We start from the raw sequence: 17218 nt of genomic DNA, 5'->3' as shown, positions 1-17218 counted from the left end.
ATGATTCAAACAAATGAAAAGAGAACCACTCACTGCTGACTCCGTAACCTTTGTAACTTTAATAGGAATCTACGTTGTTTTCGTTTCACAGTTTGTAATGCAAAATTTGCCAGTAGGAGTTTAGAAATGGAAAATAAATCTGCCTCCACTAATCGATATATAAAAAACGAGCTCAAAAAGGTGGTCATTGGTTTTTTGACGGCTCATTTATACTAACCTGCTTTGACCAACTGTGATCTCATTACTATGTGTTGTGGATGTCTTGTGCAATATCATCACCATTAATACCTAGAAAATAATTATTAAATTACTACTAGAGCACAAAATAGTTTAGTAGAGTACATAATTCATCATAGATCTGGTCACTTTATATTGCTCTCAAAATGCCATTCTCGATAGGCCAATTTTATTTTAAAAGTAGGATTTTTATTATGATGAATTTGGTTGAATTTAGTATGTTAAGCTTTGTTTTTACAACCATAATTGCACAAAACTATGCAATTATAATTATGCCCCCACTTCTTTCGAGTCATTCTGTGATGCATACACATACCATCAAAGTCTAAGTTTTATTTTTTGGCCGTATGTACATGACATGATTTTAATAAATGTATCGATAATAGAGGTATCACTATCGATGCACTATCAAAAAACATTTGCGATTAGGGATGCACGATATGTACATTTTGGCCGATAACCGATAATTCTTTAACACTGGAAGCTGATAACTGATATATCGGCTGATGTACAGTATCTAAATATCAATATACATTTACCAAAGACTGAAACAAAAGGCAAAAAGTGCACAACTGCTTTTATTTTAAAAACATTGACTGCAGAAAACTAGGTTACCAGTTCTCCCCCCTCTTTTCTGGTATGTTTTTCATTTGATAAACAAATTATAGATGTTCTTCCAGAGAAACTCAGAAAACAATTCTTTATGTCTACATTTCTAACAGGTCTCAAGACAGAAAGCATTCAGACAGCAGTCTGATTCAAACAATATGCTTTGTTCCTATAATTTACACATTCATAAATACTGTATCTACATACCGTACCCCATCAACAATGTTTTGCTAATAGCAGTAAGTGAATGATCACGACAGAATGATAGTACTGTACTGTATTTTAACTGTAATTTTAACCAGATATAATCTGCTATAATATATCAGCCTAAATCGTATTATTTGCCGATACCGATAACATTTAAAATATACATTTATTGGCTGATACCGATATGGGCTGATCATTTGTCGTGCATCCTTTATTGCGATAGTTACATGTATCGATATTTATGCACAACCCTATTATATATGTGCTTTTCTGATTTGGATCATAGAATTTCCATGAGCTTTATTGTTAGATCGTTTCAATTCACCTATATCTCCTAGCTGCCCGAGTCTTTAGATAGTGTTGACAGTAATATGGTTGGAAGTGACTAATCCACTGTTAAATCTTTTTCAATATCCGATTTGGCCATGATCACAGCATAGGGCTGCACTCAAAACAAACAGCCACAACAGATCCTCATACTTTGCCAGTTAAAGCTCCTTTCTGAGATGTTTTCACGATGGCCTGCCGACTAGCTTCAGGGTTATTATTATACTAATACTAACTGTGGTATTTGTGCTATATATATATATATATATATATATATATATATATATATATATATATATATGCCATTTACTCATTGTTATTCTTTAAGCAAAAAAAATTTTGACCTGAAGATATTACCATAGCATTTACCATGGTCTTTATAAGAACTTAATTTATTCACCCTCAAGTTGTTCCAAATCTATGTATGTCTTTGTTCAGAGAAAGATATTTGGAAAAATGCTTGTAACCAAACAGCTCTAGGACCCCATTGACTACCATAGCAGGACAATGACTTTATAAATGTCTTTGTTCTGTTGAACACAAAAGAAGATATTTTGAAGAATGTAGAACAGCAGTTCAACAGTTCTGAGGCACTTTTTTCAGATTTTTTATATATATGAAAATGAACCTAAAGTGATACACAAGTTGATATTTATGACCAGAGTTTAAAGACCATTAAAGATACAGATGTTCTGCATATTCACTTTACTCGGCCTGTTGTTTTAATTACATCTGTAAATGAAATTACATTTTTGGACAAGATAAAATTAAACATTTTTAAAGTGCACTTTTGCCACTTCAATAGCGTTAAATAGGACCCAAATCAGAAAATTTACCAGTATGCTATAAAAAGGCTTTTTGGCCTTCATTGTCTTGCTTAACATCATGTTTTAATGTAAGAGACACTGAAAACTCTCCTCTTCTTTAGTACCTTTGGGTCATGTATAATGTACGTGTATTGTCACTGAATGGTATTGTTAAGGTGGAAATTAAAATACGGGCATTGTCCTGTAGCCGCACCGCTGCGTGTGGGATGAGCGGCAGCCGGAGCGACTCGTCGTCACTTTGGCTTCTTGTCAGTCTGAATGTGTCAGCTGCTCAGCCTGAACTCTTCAAGGCCACTGCCTGCCTGCCTCACTGTTACTTGCATGGGTAGATTGTGGGAAATGGAGCGTCTCCAGATGACGATAGCTGCTCCAGTTCTGTCAATCTGGAAGGGGGGCGATGGTACTTCGCTGTGTTAAGGAAGCTTGGAGAGCACAGAGACGATCTCATGGAGATGAGAATTTTGGGTGACAGATTGCAGCCTAGTGAACTCTCCGTTGCGCTCATCAGTTCCTCAGCAGATCTCGCTGTGTAAGGGCATAGTCCGCTTTCCAATCCAACCCCACCGGCTTCCACCCGCCGTGTATGGATTTTGCCCAAGGACGGTGTGTACTCGGGAACAAATGAAAGAAGTCAAAACATGAAACATGCTGGTTAAGGACCTGTCTCAATATGATGTGTTCTTTATCATTGTATACCAGTGTAGCCTCTCAGTCTGTAAAAAGGACACTTTAGATACTGCAGCGTTGCTTGCACATCCTTCGAATAAGCTGTGACGGGCTGTTTGGCTCAGACCATCTAATGTGACCTATAGAGTCCAACCACATGTACCCCGAGTCTGATTATTTACTTCATCTGCCATACAGAGCACTGCACCTTTGACTCGCACTGTCTGAATCAGGAAGCCAGACTGTCTCTGACCTTTCAGTGTGGAAAAAATGCCATCATACAATTTTTTGGAAGACATACCAAATAATAATATTTAGGGAACTGAAGCAGGAACTATAAGTCAGATGTGATTTATTGTTGATTTCAAGGTGATTTCTATATTCTGGAGACACTGCAGGCTGGAAGCGCTGTAAAGTTTAATGCAGTCTGTTCACATAAGCCTGTTTCTGTGTGAAGGTCAGTGATGGTAGTCCAAGAGACCCTTATCAGCTTGCATCAACAAAACCATGGCCATAAGTGTCAGTTTATCTGCATGGGCTTACGCCAGTTTATGAAATCAATTATAGTGAAATAAGTTCTGTCAGTTTTTAAATTTATACAGAAAAGGACCGAGGTACTTTTGTGATTTTGTATATTTGTATTTTGTTAAGATCTGAATCTTTACACTGAACATACATGTTGTTTTTGGTTACACTTGTTACCGTGTTTATTTTTATATTTGTTAATGCATTAACTAAGATTTACTTACAATAAACAATATTTTTACAGCATTTATTAATCGAAGTTCATGTTAATTTCAGCATTTCCTAATACATTTTTTAAATCAAACATCGTAACCGTTAAGATAAGTTAATGCACAATCTACTAACATATACAATCTTATTGACATTAAAGAGACAGTTCACCCAAAAATTCTGTCATCATTTACTTACCCAAAGCTGTATAAATGTATTTGTTGGGATGAACACAGAGAAAGGTATTTGGAAGAATGCTTCTAACCAAACACTTCTAGGCCACCATAGACTACCATAGTAGGAAAAGTGACAGTGGTAGTCAAAAGTGCCCCAGGACTGTTTCCTTTAATACATTCTTCAAAATATCTTATTTTGCGTTCAATAGAACAAAGAAATTTATGCAGATTACAACAATTTGAGGGTGACTCCAACGGAACAGATTTTTCACAGTTTCAATAGTTCCCGGAAGTTACTAGTTAAGCATGGAGCTTCGACTAAACAGACCAACTTAGGTAAACTTCTAACCCATTTAAAGACGAGAGCCATTTAATGAAAGAAATAAAACATAACTTCCTGGAACTATTGAAAGGCTCCATGAATCATGTGACGCTCCATCGTTTTGGACTTCCGTTGCCAGAACTCTCTCTTTCCCAATGGCTCTGAGTGTGTGTTAAAGAAGAATGTTTATTTTTAGATGAACTAGCACTTTAAGTCAAATTAACACAGATTCCTAAATGCTGAAAAACTATATTGCTCATTAATAATTTGTTAGTTAATGCATTCACTAAGGTTACCAAACTTACTGTATAATGTTTTCATGCTTTCCATTTCTCTGCTTTTTTTAATGAATTTCATTTGGATGTCAGGTACTACTCATTCAAATTATAAGGCGTGGTCTGTTATGGTATATGCCTTTTATTTTCTACATGTTAATTATTATCTTCACAAAACACTACAAAAATGTGCTCATTTTATGGATACATGGCAAATTTTGCTGATGAGTTGCACCGTAAGTAAAGCATCCTCGTGTTTATTATTTCATTGACAATGTGTCTAATTGAAAATGGTGGTTGAGGTTATACGACTATAATATGAAGTGCTGTTTCAGATTTTTGTGTCTTTCTCTGTGGTTGTGTGCGCTGCAGAAGATGGAGGCGGATGAGGAGAACTCCCAGAGGATAAAGCTGTCAAAGCAGAATGGAGTGAGGAATAGTGTGGCAGAGGAAGATAGGAGAGAGATGATCACTCCAGCTTTGAGAGATTCTCTTACTAAACAAGGTACTGCAAAACATTAACCTTTGCGTGTGTTATTCACTGTCTCAAAGAAAAACTGGGTGAAAGAAATGAAATCTGTGCTGGTACTGTACACAAAAACATGATTTTTCTTTTCGTTTCATTTTAAATGCGTTTAAGTGAACTTCGCCAATTTAGTTTGCAAAGGTGCTCAGTTTTCTTTGTGGTTGCTAAGTGTCCCATTTAAATAATGCAACCAACAAATTGATGTAATTCCTGGAAACCTAAATAAGACTTGCATCCCTCTTTTCATACAATGCAAAAATCTATGTGTGCGTAGTCATCACACAGCTGGCCAACATGATCCTTTCTATGCTCTCTATGTCATGCACACGTTTGTTATAAATGCAGAGCTACTGCCTCATTCAGAACATAATTTTTCAAGTTATCTTTATTTATCCACAGAGTCTGTGAAAAATGTATGCTAAACACAGCTGTTTTGGTACTCAAAAAAGCGTGTGGTGTATTTTTTTTAGTGGTGGGCATAGATTAATTTTTTTAATCTAGATTAATTCCAAAATTAATCTAGATTAATCTAGATTAAAATGGCTCATTTGAATTCTGCCGAAGGCATTCAGAATATGTGTGCTACCCAAATAATGACTAAAAGTAAGTCTTTGAGAACGGGTTTCTCAAGCCAGGTGGCGCATTAGACCAGGGGCTCATCTCCTGTTTCCAAAATGCATCACAAACTGCTTGAGAAAGCTGTTCTACTATGATAATTTGTGATGAAAATTAAATTATGTTCAATAAGATGAACTTGTGTTTACTTCAGCATTAGCTAAGGGATGATTTCCGTTTAGGTGGTACTTGAGACTGGAAGAGCTCCTACAGTACATTTACATTTAGTCATTTAGCAGACGCTTTTATCCAAAGCGACTTACAAAGAGTGAGGGAGCAACAAGCGATATGTCATACAGGAGCCATAATACATTAGATCTCAATACAAAGTTACTGGTTTCAACTAAAGATAGACCAGTACCTGTTGAGAGAAAGTGTTTTTTTTAAACCAATTCCGCATTGCACAAGGTGCAAACAACCTTAGTCTTGTCGATGTTTCTATTGGGAAGCTTCTTAAAAATTAATATTCCCTGAAGCAAACCCGGCGGCTTCATAACTGCATCCATGTTAGCACGTCACGTTTGATGCGGTAATTTCACAGTAACGTTATGTTGTGTTCAGACCAAACGCGAATGGCGTGTCAAGCGCGAGTGATTTATATGTTAATGCAAAGAGCCAATAGACCTTCTTGCTGCGCGAATCGCGCGAATGAAGCCCTGGTTATGAGATGATGAGGCGGCGAGAATGAAGCCCTGGTTATGAGATGATGAGGCGGCTTCTGCTTCAGCGAATGACGCGAATCACGCGAGTTGAAAAATCTCGTTCTCGCCCCGTACAGTGCAGTTAAGCTGGTATACATCCGCGCTAAAATATCAAGGTGAAATTCATCATAGCTTGCGTAGTATAGACCCAGCTGCCAACCCAACTTTGACAATAGATTAATGGCGACATTTTTTTTATCGCGCGATAATAGTCTCCCCACCACTAAATTTTTTATTAAGTGGGGAACTGAACAGCATTTGGAAAGTATACAGAAAATCCAGAGTCTGGATGTAGAGACGCAACGTTATATCTTAACATTATAACATCATCTATATACAGAGACTAAATTAGACCTTTCCGCGATTTAATGGTTTGAAACTATACAAATGGCCGACCTAGTCAGTCACTGTCTAATATAAATGCTTGGAAGTCTTAACTGAGTGCATACATTTAAAATGAGCTAAAACCGAAACGTGCAGCATTTGCAACTAACTTTATTACATGCGGATTACTGCGTACAAACGCTGTATGAGTGCCGTAGATGCGCCATCTAGTGGCTGTGCATGGAATTCTGTTAACTAATTGCTGGTTACAATATAATAGGCCTAATATAAACAACTCAAGGGGACATTAAGCGAAAGATATTTGCACAAAGTACCAACCTATTTTATTAAATATTGTTTAGGTGACTGTTAAACTAATAAACATTTGAACTGATATTTCCAAATTTGCCAGTCAGAATTTGGTAGCTATAAAAGTTTGTTTTTGTGTTGCTATGTGAAAAATATCTATTTTGGCAAACAGTTTTTAATAATGTTACATTTAATTAGTAACATTAAAGACCATTTTTGGGGGGTTTGGGGTTAGGCGAGGCTGCGTGCAGTCTTCCTTCTTTTTTGTCCTTGGCTGATCACATGCCTGACAAACATCTCACTGCTTACTGTTATGTCCCATTTCCCTGATGATGGACAGTCACTTCCTGCTTTCACATCTGAGAATAATAATCCAATGCGTATGGGATGTATACATTTTCATCTTGCAAAAACCGGATGCCAGGGTCCCGATGGTAATCAGGTCTTCAGTGCTGGCAGACACGTTGCACTAAACCCAGTTTTCAATTATGATTATTTCTCTTACTTCTTGACAGTTCCCCCCCTTAGAAGCGTTTTCTTGCGCGTGTTATTAATGAACTGGCTGGCGAGCCGTAGCTTTTCCTTTATTGTTTGCTACTTGTTGTTTGTTTCTCCCGGTGGCTGGTGTCTGATGGAGCCTGTGATGGTGTGACTATGCCTAACGGAGCCTAATGATGTAGTAAAGTCCAATTACTCCTCTCTTGCTGCCGGAGTTCCCTTGAGTTTCCAGAAGCACACCTTTCATCAGCCAGCCTGACTTTAGCTGCACACCGAGCCTTACAAACTGAGCCTTGACTGCTTCTCACACACTCGCCAAGGGCACGGTGTGTGCTACCCCCGATCACAGTTTGCAATGGGACAGTGTTATTGATATTTTTACATGGTTCATATAGCACTCGATAGATCAAGAGATCGACATTGTATATGAGGCCCATGCTTCAAGATGTCTCTGTGGTCAGTGGTGTAGTTTACAAAAACATGGTCAGGGTCAAAATTCAGTTCTAAAAGTAAAGAATCATGATATTGTGCGGAAAATAAAGCTGGTGTTGGTTATAGTTATTTTAGACTCTTCTTATTGAGTTTCAACAAAATCAAACCTAAGTAACAAAGTGATCCAACAGCAATGTGAAAAACTGACAGCATGACAAGACACATAAAAACTGTGATAAAAACCGAGGTCATCTCATAATGTTTTTTTAACTTTTCCTAAATTCATGTAGAAATATTACTGTTCTATTGCTTAAAAGTGAATATGAACTTGTTTTCTTTATATTATTTGAGGTCTGGAAAAATACAGGGCATCTTTTTTGTATTTTTTCTCAGTTTCATTTTCTGCAAAAAAATGCAAATAGAAACAATACTTTTATTTGACATTTGGGAGAAATATTGTTAGTAGGTCACAGAATTAATTAAAAAAAATCTCATTTTACCTAAATATATACCTATAAATACCTGTAAATTCAGAAAACCTGAAAATATTTTGAATTTTCTGATTCTCACAGCTGTACATTTGCATTAATTTAATTTTAAGATACTTTTGACTTATAAAAAAGAAAACATATAGTTTTAAAATGGTTACTTAAAATCAAAATGTTTGTGGTGGTTTTGTTTATTAACTGATTTTATAACTATTATGAATTTTAGCATGTTTTTTTGTGAGAATTACCCTAGTAGAAGTGATTTTACAATATTTTGCATTTTGAGCTGTGAACTGTACACACACATACAAATTTGTGTAATATAACAGTTCTTGTCTGCAGTCTGAAGAAGATGTGAGATTATATGACAGTCATCTCCTTAAGGGGTTGACCGGTAACTTCCTCTCGCTCTCCATTATTTTTGCTCTTTTTATGTTAAACCGAAATTTCCCTTGGGAGTTATTAATGATGCTTTAAAGAATAATAAGAGAATGTGAAAAGGAAACCTGAGATGGCTTCAGATATTATTTTTGAATTGTCAAAATGTAGTTATACAGCTGAACAAGTGAGCAAGAAAGCAGATAGCGTGCGATCAGGGATGCAGGCTGATGGTGTATTTATGCTTTATCATTTGAGGTGACTGTAAATGAATTTTAAAGTGATCACCTTAATTCGTGAAATATTGAAACTAAAATGATTCTAGCTGTAATGTAATTTCTATACAATCTTATAATATAAAAACTAAGAGGAAACAATGGATATGCAGTGGCTGGCCGACACTCAGCAACGTGACCTTGTTTATGTCTGATATATCATGATTATTATGTTATTAGTATATTTATAATGGACCGATCACATCTTCATGAAGGTTTTATACCAGGTATTTACCAATGTATCCTGTTTAGCCTGGTTTATAGTATGGAGGACCTTCGGTTTTGAAGTCACCATCCTGGTGATCAGCAGTTTTTTCCCCTTAAATCCACATAAGATCCAAATTCTTCCTACTTTATTAGCACACATTACTAGTTTGACCAACAATGCATCCATTCAATTAAACCCTCCCACATTTTTTTTTGTTGATGTCGAATCAAAATCCAACAGTTTTTAATCTCTGATGACCTATTGGATGGCTTGGGTGGAACATCTGTAACCCCTCCAACTGTCAGCCTGCTGCTAGTTGTGTTTACTGAATGAAACACCTATTCTTACACATCCAATAATAATTATATTCCTCTTCCTCTTATGTGATACTCTTTTCTGTACCTCATTAAATATTCTATTTAGCTTAAAAATTACATTTACTTCCATCACATAACAGGAGTAAAATAGGTTTTGAACCAGAGATGTCACAAAACACTGGTATTAAAGGTGCTGTTTGTAACAGTTTTGCAGTAAAATATCCAAAAACCACTAGGCTAGTGTTATGTATTTTGTTTAGCTGAGTACTGACAATATCTCAAATTATCTCAATATCTCGAAAAAAACTTTGTATGAGTTTTATATGTTCGAAAAAAGCTTTCTGAAACCTGTACGATCGCTGGAGGAGTGTATGGAGCACAGTAGTACTACGTAATACGCTTTTTAACATGTTGACCATTTTCAGCATGAGAAGACAGGACGTTTTACATTGTAAAAGAAGTCAGAATGCATGACACATCGTTGCAGCACCCCTTTACTGTAAATAATTCAGCATCTGTTTAAAACTTTATTTAAAATCACAACGGATACAAACTCTTTCTCTCCCTTTATTGATTTTTTGGCAAAAAGAGAAAACACAACATTTATTTTAATAAGTCACAATTGTAGTTTTACTGTTAAGTCTTGGCCATGATAACTGTAAGGAAAAGCTGATATCGCGACAACCCTATTGTAAATGTACCAATGCATGTCGTCTTGAAAACATTAGCTAACACTTTTATATTTAAAGGTCCGACGTGTCATTTTTTGGAGAATCTATTGACACAAATGCAATATAACATACACAACTAAGTTTTCAGAGGAGTATAAAGACCTTACTAAGCGTTATGTTTTTATTATCTTAGAATGAGCTATTTCTATCTACATACACCGTGGGTCCCCTTGCATGGAATTGGCCATGTTGTTTCTACAGTAGCCCTAAACGTACAAACTGCTCACAAGAGCGCATTTAGACATTATACATTACGTAACGCATTACATCCTCCAGGAAAAGAAGCAAAAACAACGTCTTATCCCTGTGTCAGCTGCTACAGTGCTTCAAAAGGGAGTGGTGGAGTGAGCCGTTGGTTGCAATTTGCAACCTCACCACTAGATGCCACTATTTGCACTGGACCTTTAAAAATATCGTCTCACTGGCATGTTTTCCACGCTCTTCACTTTTTTTATTGTCAGCATAAGCATACAGCCCCCAACAATAGCTCTGCGCTCGCTTTATGAAGGTTCAGCATGTACCACAGCGGGGAATCCTCCGTCTCGCCTTTGTTTAATCTGCCTAAATATTGAGCCTTCACACAAGAGAACTGCTCTGTGATCCCCGGCTTTATTCAAACAGATGCTTTTCATCTGAAGGAGATGAGCGAGCACCTCCTCCTTCAGCCACTGCAAGCTATTCACAGACATTAAATACAGGAGCATGTGTTTGATCAGGAGTTTAACTGATGAACATTCCATGATCATGGATCATTTTTATGAAGCTCTTTCTCATCACTTACGTTCTTTTATTTATTTTTAATAGTGCATCCAAAAAATAAAAATCTAAGATTTAAAATTTAAATGGGTTATATGACACGGCTAAAATGAATATTGACGTTTTTTTTTTAGATGTAACGCAATGTGTATACTCGATTTAAGGTTAAAAAACGCCCACCTTACTTGCGTAGACATTCGGGTGGTCTTAGTCAAATCATACCACGAACTGACATAGATATGTGGGGATGTGGTTACATGAGGCGTTTCAGCCAGGTCTGGAATGCATCTTTTGTGTACTTTAATTTTTGCAATTTTTTACGTGTCTTATACATGAATGGGCAAATTATAACACACCAAAGACACCGATAAACAAGTATACGCGACATATGAACCCTTTAAATCAACAGGTGACTGTGTCATATTGGCATTATAGATTTTTTAGACCCTGTTGTCCATTTTTTTCTCTAACAGAAAGTCTTGTCAAGTGTGATTTGAACCCTATCAGCCCTTTAAAACACAGAATGATGCCTTTATTTTCCACGGCTTTATTAAGACTGCTTCACGAGTGATGGTTGCCCGAGTGATGCCCTTACGTGTGGATTAAAGTTTAAAGTGAGTCGGATTCCCCATGGCACACAGTGGGTTGTGAGAGAATATATCTGTGGACCTCAGTAATACGCGGCCTTTAGATGCTTAACGGAAAATACTTACACGCTTAAACTTAAGTGCTGCGTTTTTACAGGTTGGATGAATCGTGCAGCTTTATAATGACAATTTCCTTCATTTCTCCTGCTGGATGATGGTGGAGATCATGAACAGACTGTGCTAGAACACGGTGTGCTATTGTTGAATAGTTGTTGAAAACAAAAAACTGTAGGTGTTTATGTAAAGAATGTGATGTCGAACCGTTCATTTTATTATTGACAAATGTTTCTAGGACTGTTTGGGTGTACTTAAATTTGTACACTTATAACCTCTTGAAAGGCATATTTCAGACAGAAATAATAATTGTTCAATTTATTCATTCACATGTTTTCAAAACCTGTATTTGACTGTTTCTTCTGTGGAACACAAAAGAAGATATTTTGAGAAATGTCTCTGTGATTTTGTATCCATACAATGGAAGTCAATGACGGCCAGTGGTGTTTGGCTACCAACCTTTTTCAAAATGTCTTTAGTGTGTTCTGATATGTACTGAACACAGGGTGTGTGTGCAAAATTATGACTCATCATTCTTTTGTGTATTGGGATATTTCTCATTTTAATGTTGTGTGGTATAATTACTTTTCTTGAAAGTAGGCCAACCATATAAGTGAATTTCCCATCTGAAAACCCTAAACATGTTGGTGGCTAATCCAGTAGCAGCTGGCATTTATAATACACACTAACTAGCATTCAACAAGTGCATCTTGTATTGGATTCTGGCTTGTCTCACGAAATTAATTTGTTCTCGTGTACACAAGCCCTAAGGCAGGGTATTTTGTGAGGCGTTATATTGCTGAATCAGCAAGGACTTTGAAACATTGCTAATTCTAACATAACCACCCTGTCCCCGTCTTCTGTTTTATTTCTTGTCTGTAGGGTATAAACTAATAGGCAGCCACTCAGGGGTGAAATTGTGTCGTTGGACGAAGGTAGGCTCTTTCCTTCAATTGATTTTGTTGTCAATGGTCTTTAGCAACATGATTGTTTCTTTTTTCCCATATAGAAAATTAAAATATACTTAAAAAAAATGTTGCCGTTTCTTTGTTAGTCGATGCTGAGAGGCAGAGGAGGCTGCTATAAACACACCTTCTATGGGATTGAATCGCATCGTTGTATGGAGACCACACCAAGCCTGGCGTGTGCCAACAAATGTGTTTTCTGCTGGAGGTAAGAGATTTTCAGTCATTAAAAATGTATTTAATGTTATGCTCCTGGGACAGGTATATTGCTATGGTGCTTTGTAAAGGTAAGACAGTTGTAGCATTTGTATTATAGTTATTTGGCTATGTGCAGAAATGATGACGATGAAATACAGGGTCCTGTATTGTAATTGCTTGTGACATTATTTAATCTAGGTATGACAGATACGGTTTAATAATGCAGTTTATCATGTTAATTGATCTGTATAATGTATATATATATATATATATATATATATATATGTATATATATATATATATATATATATATATATATATATTATACTGTGGTCATATAGTATATACTATGGGTGGTATACATTAGTGTAACCCATAACATTAGCTTTGTTAAAATGAGCTCACTGTTTAGAGATACCAGCGTCCTTGACTCTGTGCGACAAACCAAACTTCCTTATTAAAACTTATTTGTGGTATACGTGCAGCTAAGATAAGATGCTTGTTGTTCATGCAGGTGTTCATGAGCTCATACTTATACACGAGGCCCAATATTGTTTCCTAAGAATACATGAAACCTATAACCAACTAAATGTATTATTTTATATAAGAAAACTCAACACTATAATAGAAAAACCACCATATGGGCAATTGAAAATACTGTGAAAAGTTCTAGATAACTTATTAGCATAATTACATTTCTTTGAAACCACAGAAGCGTTTACTTTGCTAGCTTATCAATACATCAAGATTAAGATTGCTGTCATGGAGGCAAGTTTAAACAAATCCTATGATGAGAAGAATGTATTTATATCTCATTAAGCATGCTCATATGTTTTTAATGCAAACAATAAATGACAAGCTACATGCTGCCAGTTCTATATGAAAGTTTTGACATTGATGAAAGTTAATACATCTGACTTTATATTCAACAAAATAGTGAGATAATGCTATGTTTTGCATTAATTGCAATGAAATACTGTATTGCGATACAAATAAATATATTGCAATATTAGCTATTATTGTGGTGTGGAAAAATGTATGTCACATGCATAATCATTCCGTTTAACAGTGCAGTGTTTACAGATGAAACAGTGCCAGACTTTGGAAGAGGATATCATACAGGTTTAAAAGGGGGAATAGGAGTCTGGAAAGTATCTTGACCTGGTACTTTGACTTGTGTTCAGAAGCGATATTGGGGACAATTTTCATTCCCCCTTTAAGTATGTTTACTACATCGGTAGTATTTTTAACGTGCTTTGTATCCAACTGACTTCTCGCTTCAGTTAAAAGGGAGAGAAAGAAACATTGTTCATTTAAATAAACTGACGACACTGTAACAATGTAAAGCGCGTTGAAAATGAAGTTACACTTTAAAGCTGCAATCCCCAACCTTTTCTGGTTACAAATAGGCAACAGTATAAACAATTACATACTTGATAATCAATGTTGAAAATTTGGGCTGCACAATTAATCGAAAATAATTTTTTTCTTTTTTTAGGGCCAGCTTGTCGAATTGAATGCTTTCCTCTTCCCACAGTTAACACTCTGCATCACATTTCATGTTGCCGTGTTTGAAAGTAAGCAGTCTGCCAAGTTGTAAGTCCAAAGGTGAATGAATAACAAAGTTATTGGCTTGTAAAAAGGGAAGCCGACTCTGAATCACTCAAACGAGACGTGACCTAGTCCGACTCTCTAACCGCCGTGTATCTACGTATCTAGAAATAGTCCCCACCTACATATGGCTGGGACTGCCGCAAAAATTTCTCTCTTCTCCCCCAAACACTGTCGCACGTTCGTGATGCATGTGCATCGTGTCTAGAACCTGTATTATATGTTGTGAGACTAAGTCTGTCTTATTTAAACTACCAAAGGAAGAACTTATGAGGAAACAATGGTTACAGCTCCCTTTTCAAACGACACCAAAGGAGTTCAACCCCAGGGTTTTACTGTGAGCGCGTCATTTCACAGAAGATTACGTCAAAAATCTTCCTGCGTTCACTGCAGGGTATGTTAAACGACTATCCTTGAAACTTTATTTGGACCTGTTGGCTCCACCGAATCACAACCTCTAAGTGTGACTGTTTATTTTTGATGTTTCTTCATCATACTCGGACTCAAACTGGAAAGGTAAAATCTCTATCTATACACTGTATATAATATCCAACCACCTGTAAACTGCAATCCAGTAAGGATGATAAGCGTTCCATTTGCTGCACATGCTGAACGCGTTTGAACAATCACAACAGACTACACCATCTGACCAATCACATGACACTAAACTAGAGGATAGGAGGGGATTAGACGGATGAATCGCGGAACAAATCATTTGAGGGTCAGACAAGTAGTATGGTTAAAAATAACTGCCTATTATTACGACATAATAGTGTTTTTACACCTTGTTTGTACGTAAACTTCTTGTTGGATCCATAAACCAAAGTAGGACCTTAAAAATCCAATGTTACTTACTCTTTAAAGTAGCAATCTATAACAGCTTTTAGTTAGAATCTAGAAGACATTAATCTTGTGAGACCCTAATTTGGGAAGGATGTTCTTGTAATCTGCTTCCTGATGTACTTCCGAATTTAGTGTAAGTGCAGTGAAAGATGCAGCGATGATTCACAGTGGCAACTGTGGGAAGAGGAAAGCATTCAATTCGACAAGCTGCGCATAATGTTCCTGCTGTTGGCAGTGAAGTTTCATTGGGGAAAAAAAGGTTGTCATAGACAATCACAGCCCTTCTGAAGAGTGGATCCGAGATGATTTCTAGCATTAGTGACCCTTATGCTAAGTTCACACTACATTATTTTAAGCCCGATTTGCAAGTCGTTGAGTTCGGCGACAGGTCGGCTGTGATCGGTGGCCAAACAGCGCACGGTCTGCGCTCGCCAATCATTATGCGTGCACTAGTAAACGACTCATCAAAGAGGCTCCCTGACGCTTCGCTGATGCCTCTCAGACGCCAGACAAATATCTAGCTTGATTAATATCAGGAGCTTTCGTCTGACTCGACATCATGTGATGTCAAGTGACGCGACAATCCACAGCCAATGACAGCATGCCACAGGTTGAGGTCACCGGAACTGCCCTCGCATGCCAATACATTAATTCACCCATATCCTTTTTTTTTAGGTTTTTCCGAGCAGATCATCGAGCAAACCGCTTGAAGCGCAAATTTCTTTCCGACGTCCATTTTCACATAAACCGTTCCCGTGTCGCATCTTTTTCCGTGTCCTTTTTCGTTCCACTTCTCGCATTTTTTCGTGACAAAATGTGGTATGTAAGGGGATCGAGTGGAGTCGCTTGCTGACAGAATTGTTCACAGCTCATGTAGTGTGTCACCTCCTGTTGCAGATCATTTATGTAGTGTCCAGTAGTGTGAACACATTAACAATTTAAAGACCCCAGACCTCACAGACAGCAAGTCATGTAGTCTGAACAGCCCAGCGTTCGGCCGACGTTTAAAGGTGTGTAATGTGATTTGGCTTTAGTTGACTTGTGGTTCGTTAAAGATATAACTGAGCTGCATAACTGAGATGACTTACCACATCATAGATCTGGTGCAGGGCATGCTGGGACAGCCTCCAATGCTCAAAGGCTCTTGGGTCTGCTTTTGAGCCGCTCTTTTGGATTAACAGAGCAGATTGTGAACGTCTCACAGAGGCTTTCATTGTGAAATTCTTCCCTTGAGAACAGCCGTCATTTTCAATCCAATTTTCTCATCTGCTCGGCTAATCTTGAGACATTACGGAGCATTATGAAGAAAAATCGTCATCTTGAGACTGACAGTGAGCTCTATTTTTATACCGTTATGTAAGAGCGGTGTTTGGGACGTAGCGGTTGGCATCACGGGTTGTGTCGCTGTGACTCGGAGCGTTGCACTAATCGAGTTTTTCCATTTGCTTTATTGCCACATGCTGTGCGTCTCCTTAAACGCCTCTTGTTTTTAATGACATAATGCAAATAAATGTGCTTAAGAAGTTTGAAAATGTGAAATTAGATTTGCTCTCTGCACTGGGGGAAATCTTGAACTTCCTATAAGGGGAGTCATTTGGTTAAAAGTGGCAATCGAGTAAATGATCCTGAAGAGGCCTCTTGATGTGGATGAGATGGATATTTGAGGCTATTTCGTCAAATTTTCTCTTGAAACGGAGCCATTATACACTTATCTCACTTTTTCTCACATTTTATTGTCTTGAACATCATCAGTGTGTTTGTTCATTTGAATTATGTTTGTGAGAAAAGCATGTAGTAATAGACTATTAATATGGATTATATATATATATAAATATTGGTTCTCTTATTTACCTTTATAAAGTGCACTTTCTTTCCTCGTTCATGATAGGATTTGCTTTTACGAGTTCGGTGTGGGAAAAAAGGTATAAAAACATATCCAGCGTTTTCTCATCTCGTGTTGC

At 37.0% G+C, this 17218-nt stretch overlaps 1 protein-coding gene across 1 annotated transcript in view; it reads left to right on the top strand.

Annotated features, from left to right (window-relative positions):
- Positions 1 to 17218, top strand: part of tyw1 (tRNA-yW synthesizing protein 1 homolog (S. cerevisiae)) — a 47407-nt gene that overhangs the window by 6118 nt on the left and 24071 nt on the right. The window contains exons 8-10 of the mRNA XM_056756615.1: positions 4754 to 4886; positions 12523 to 12575; positions 12695 to 12813. Of these exons, the coding sequence (XP_056612593.1) occupies positions 4754 to 4886; positions 12523 to 12575; positions 12695 to 12813 (305 nt within the window). The remainder of the gene's footprint in view (positions 1 to 4753; positions 4887 to 12522; positions 12576 to 12694; positions 12814 to 17218) is intronic.

The sequence above is a fragment of the Triplophysa dalaica genome, chromosome 9 (assembly GCF_015846415.1).
Source record: "Triplophysa dalaica isolate WHDGS20190420 chromosome 9, ASM1584641v1, whole genome shotgun sequence".
In the NCBI taxonomy this organism is placed as follows: Eukaryota; Metazoa; Chordata; class Actinopteri; order Cypriniformes; family Nemacheilidae; genus Triplophysa; species Triplophysa dalaica.
This window is presented reverse-complemented; position numbering and strand designations above follow the sequence as displayed.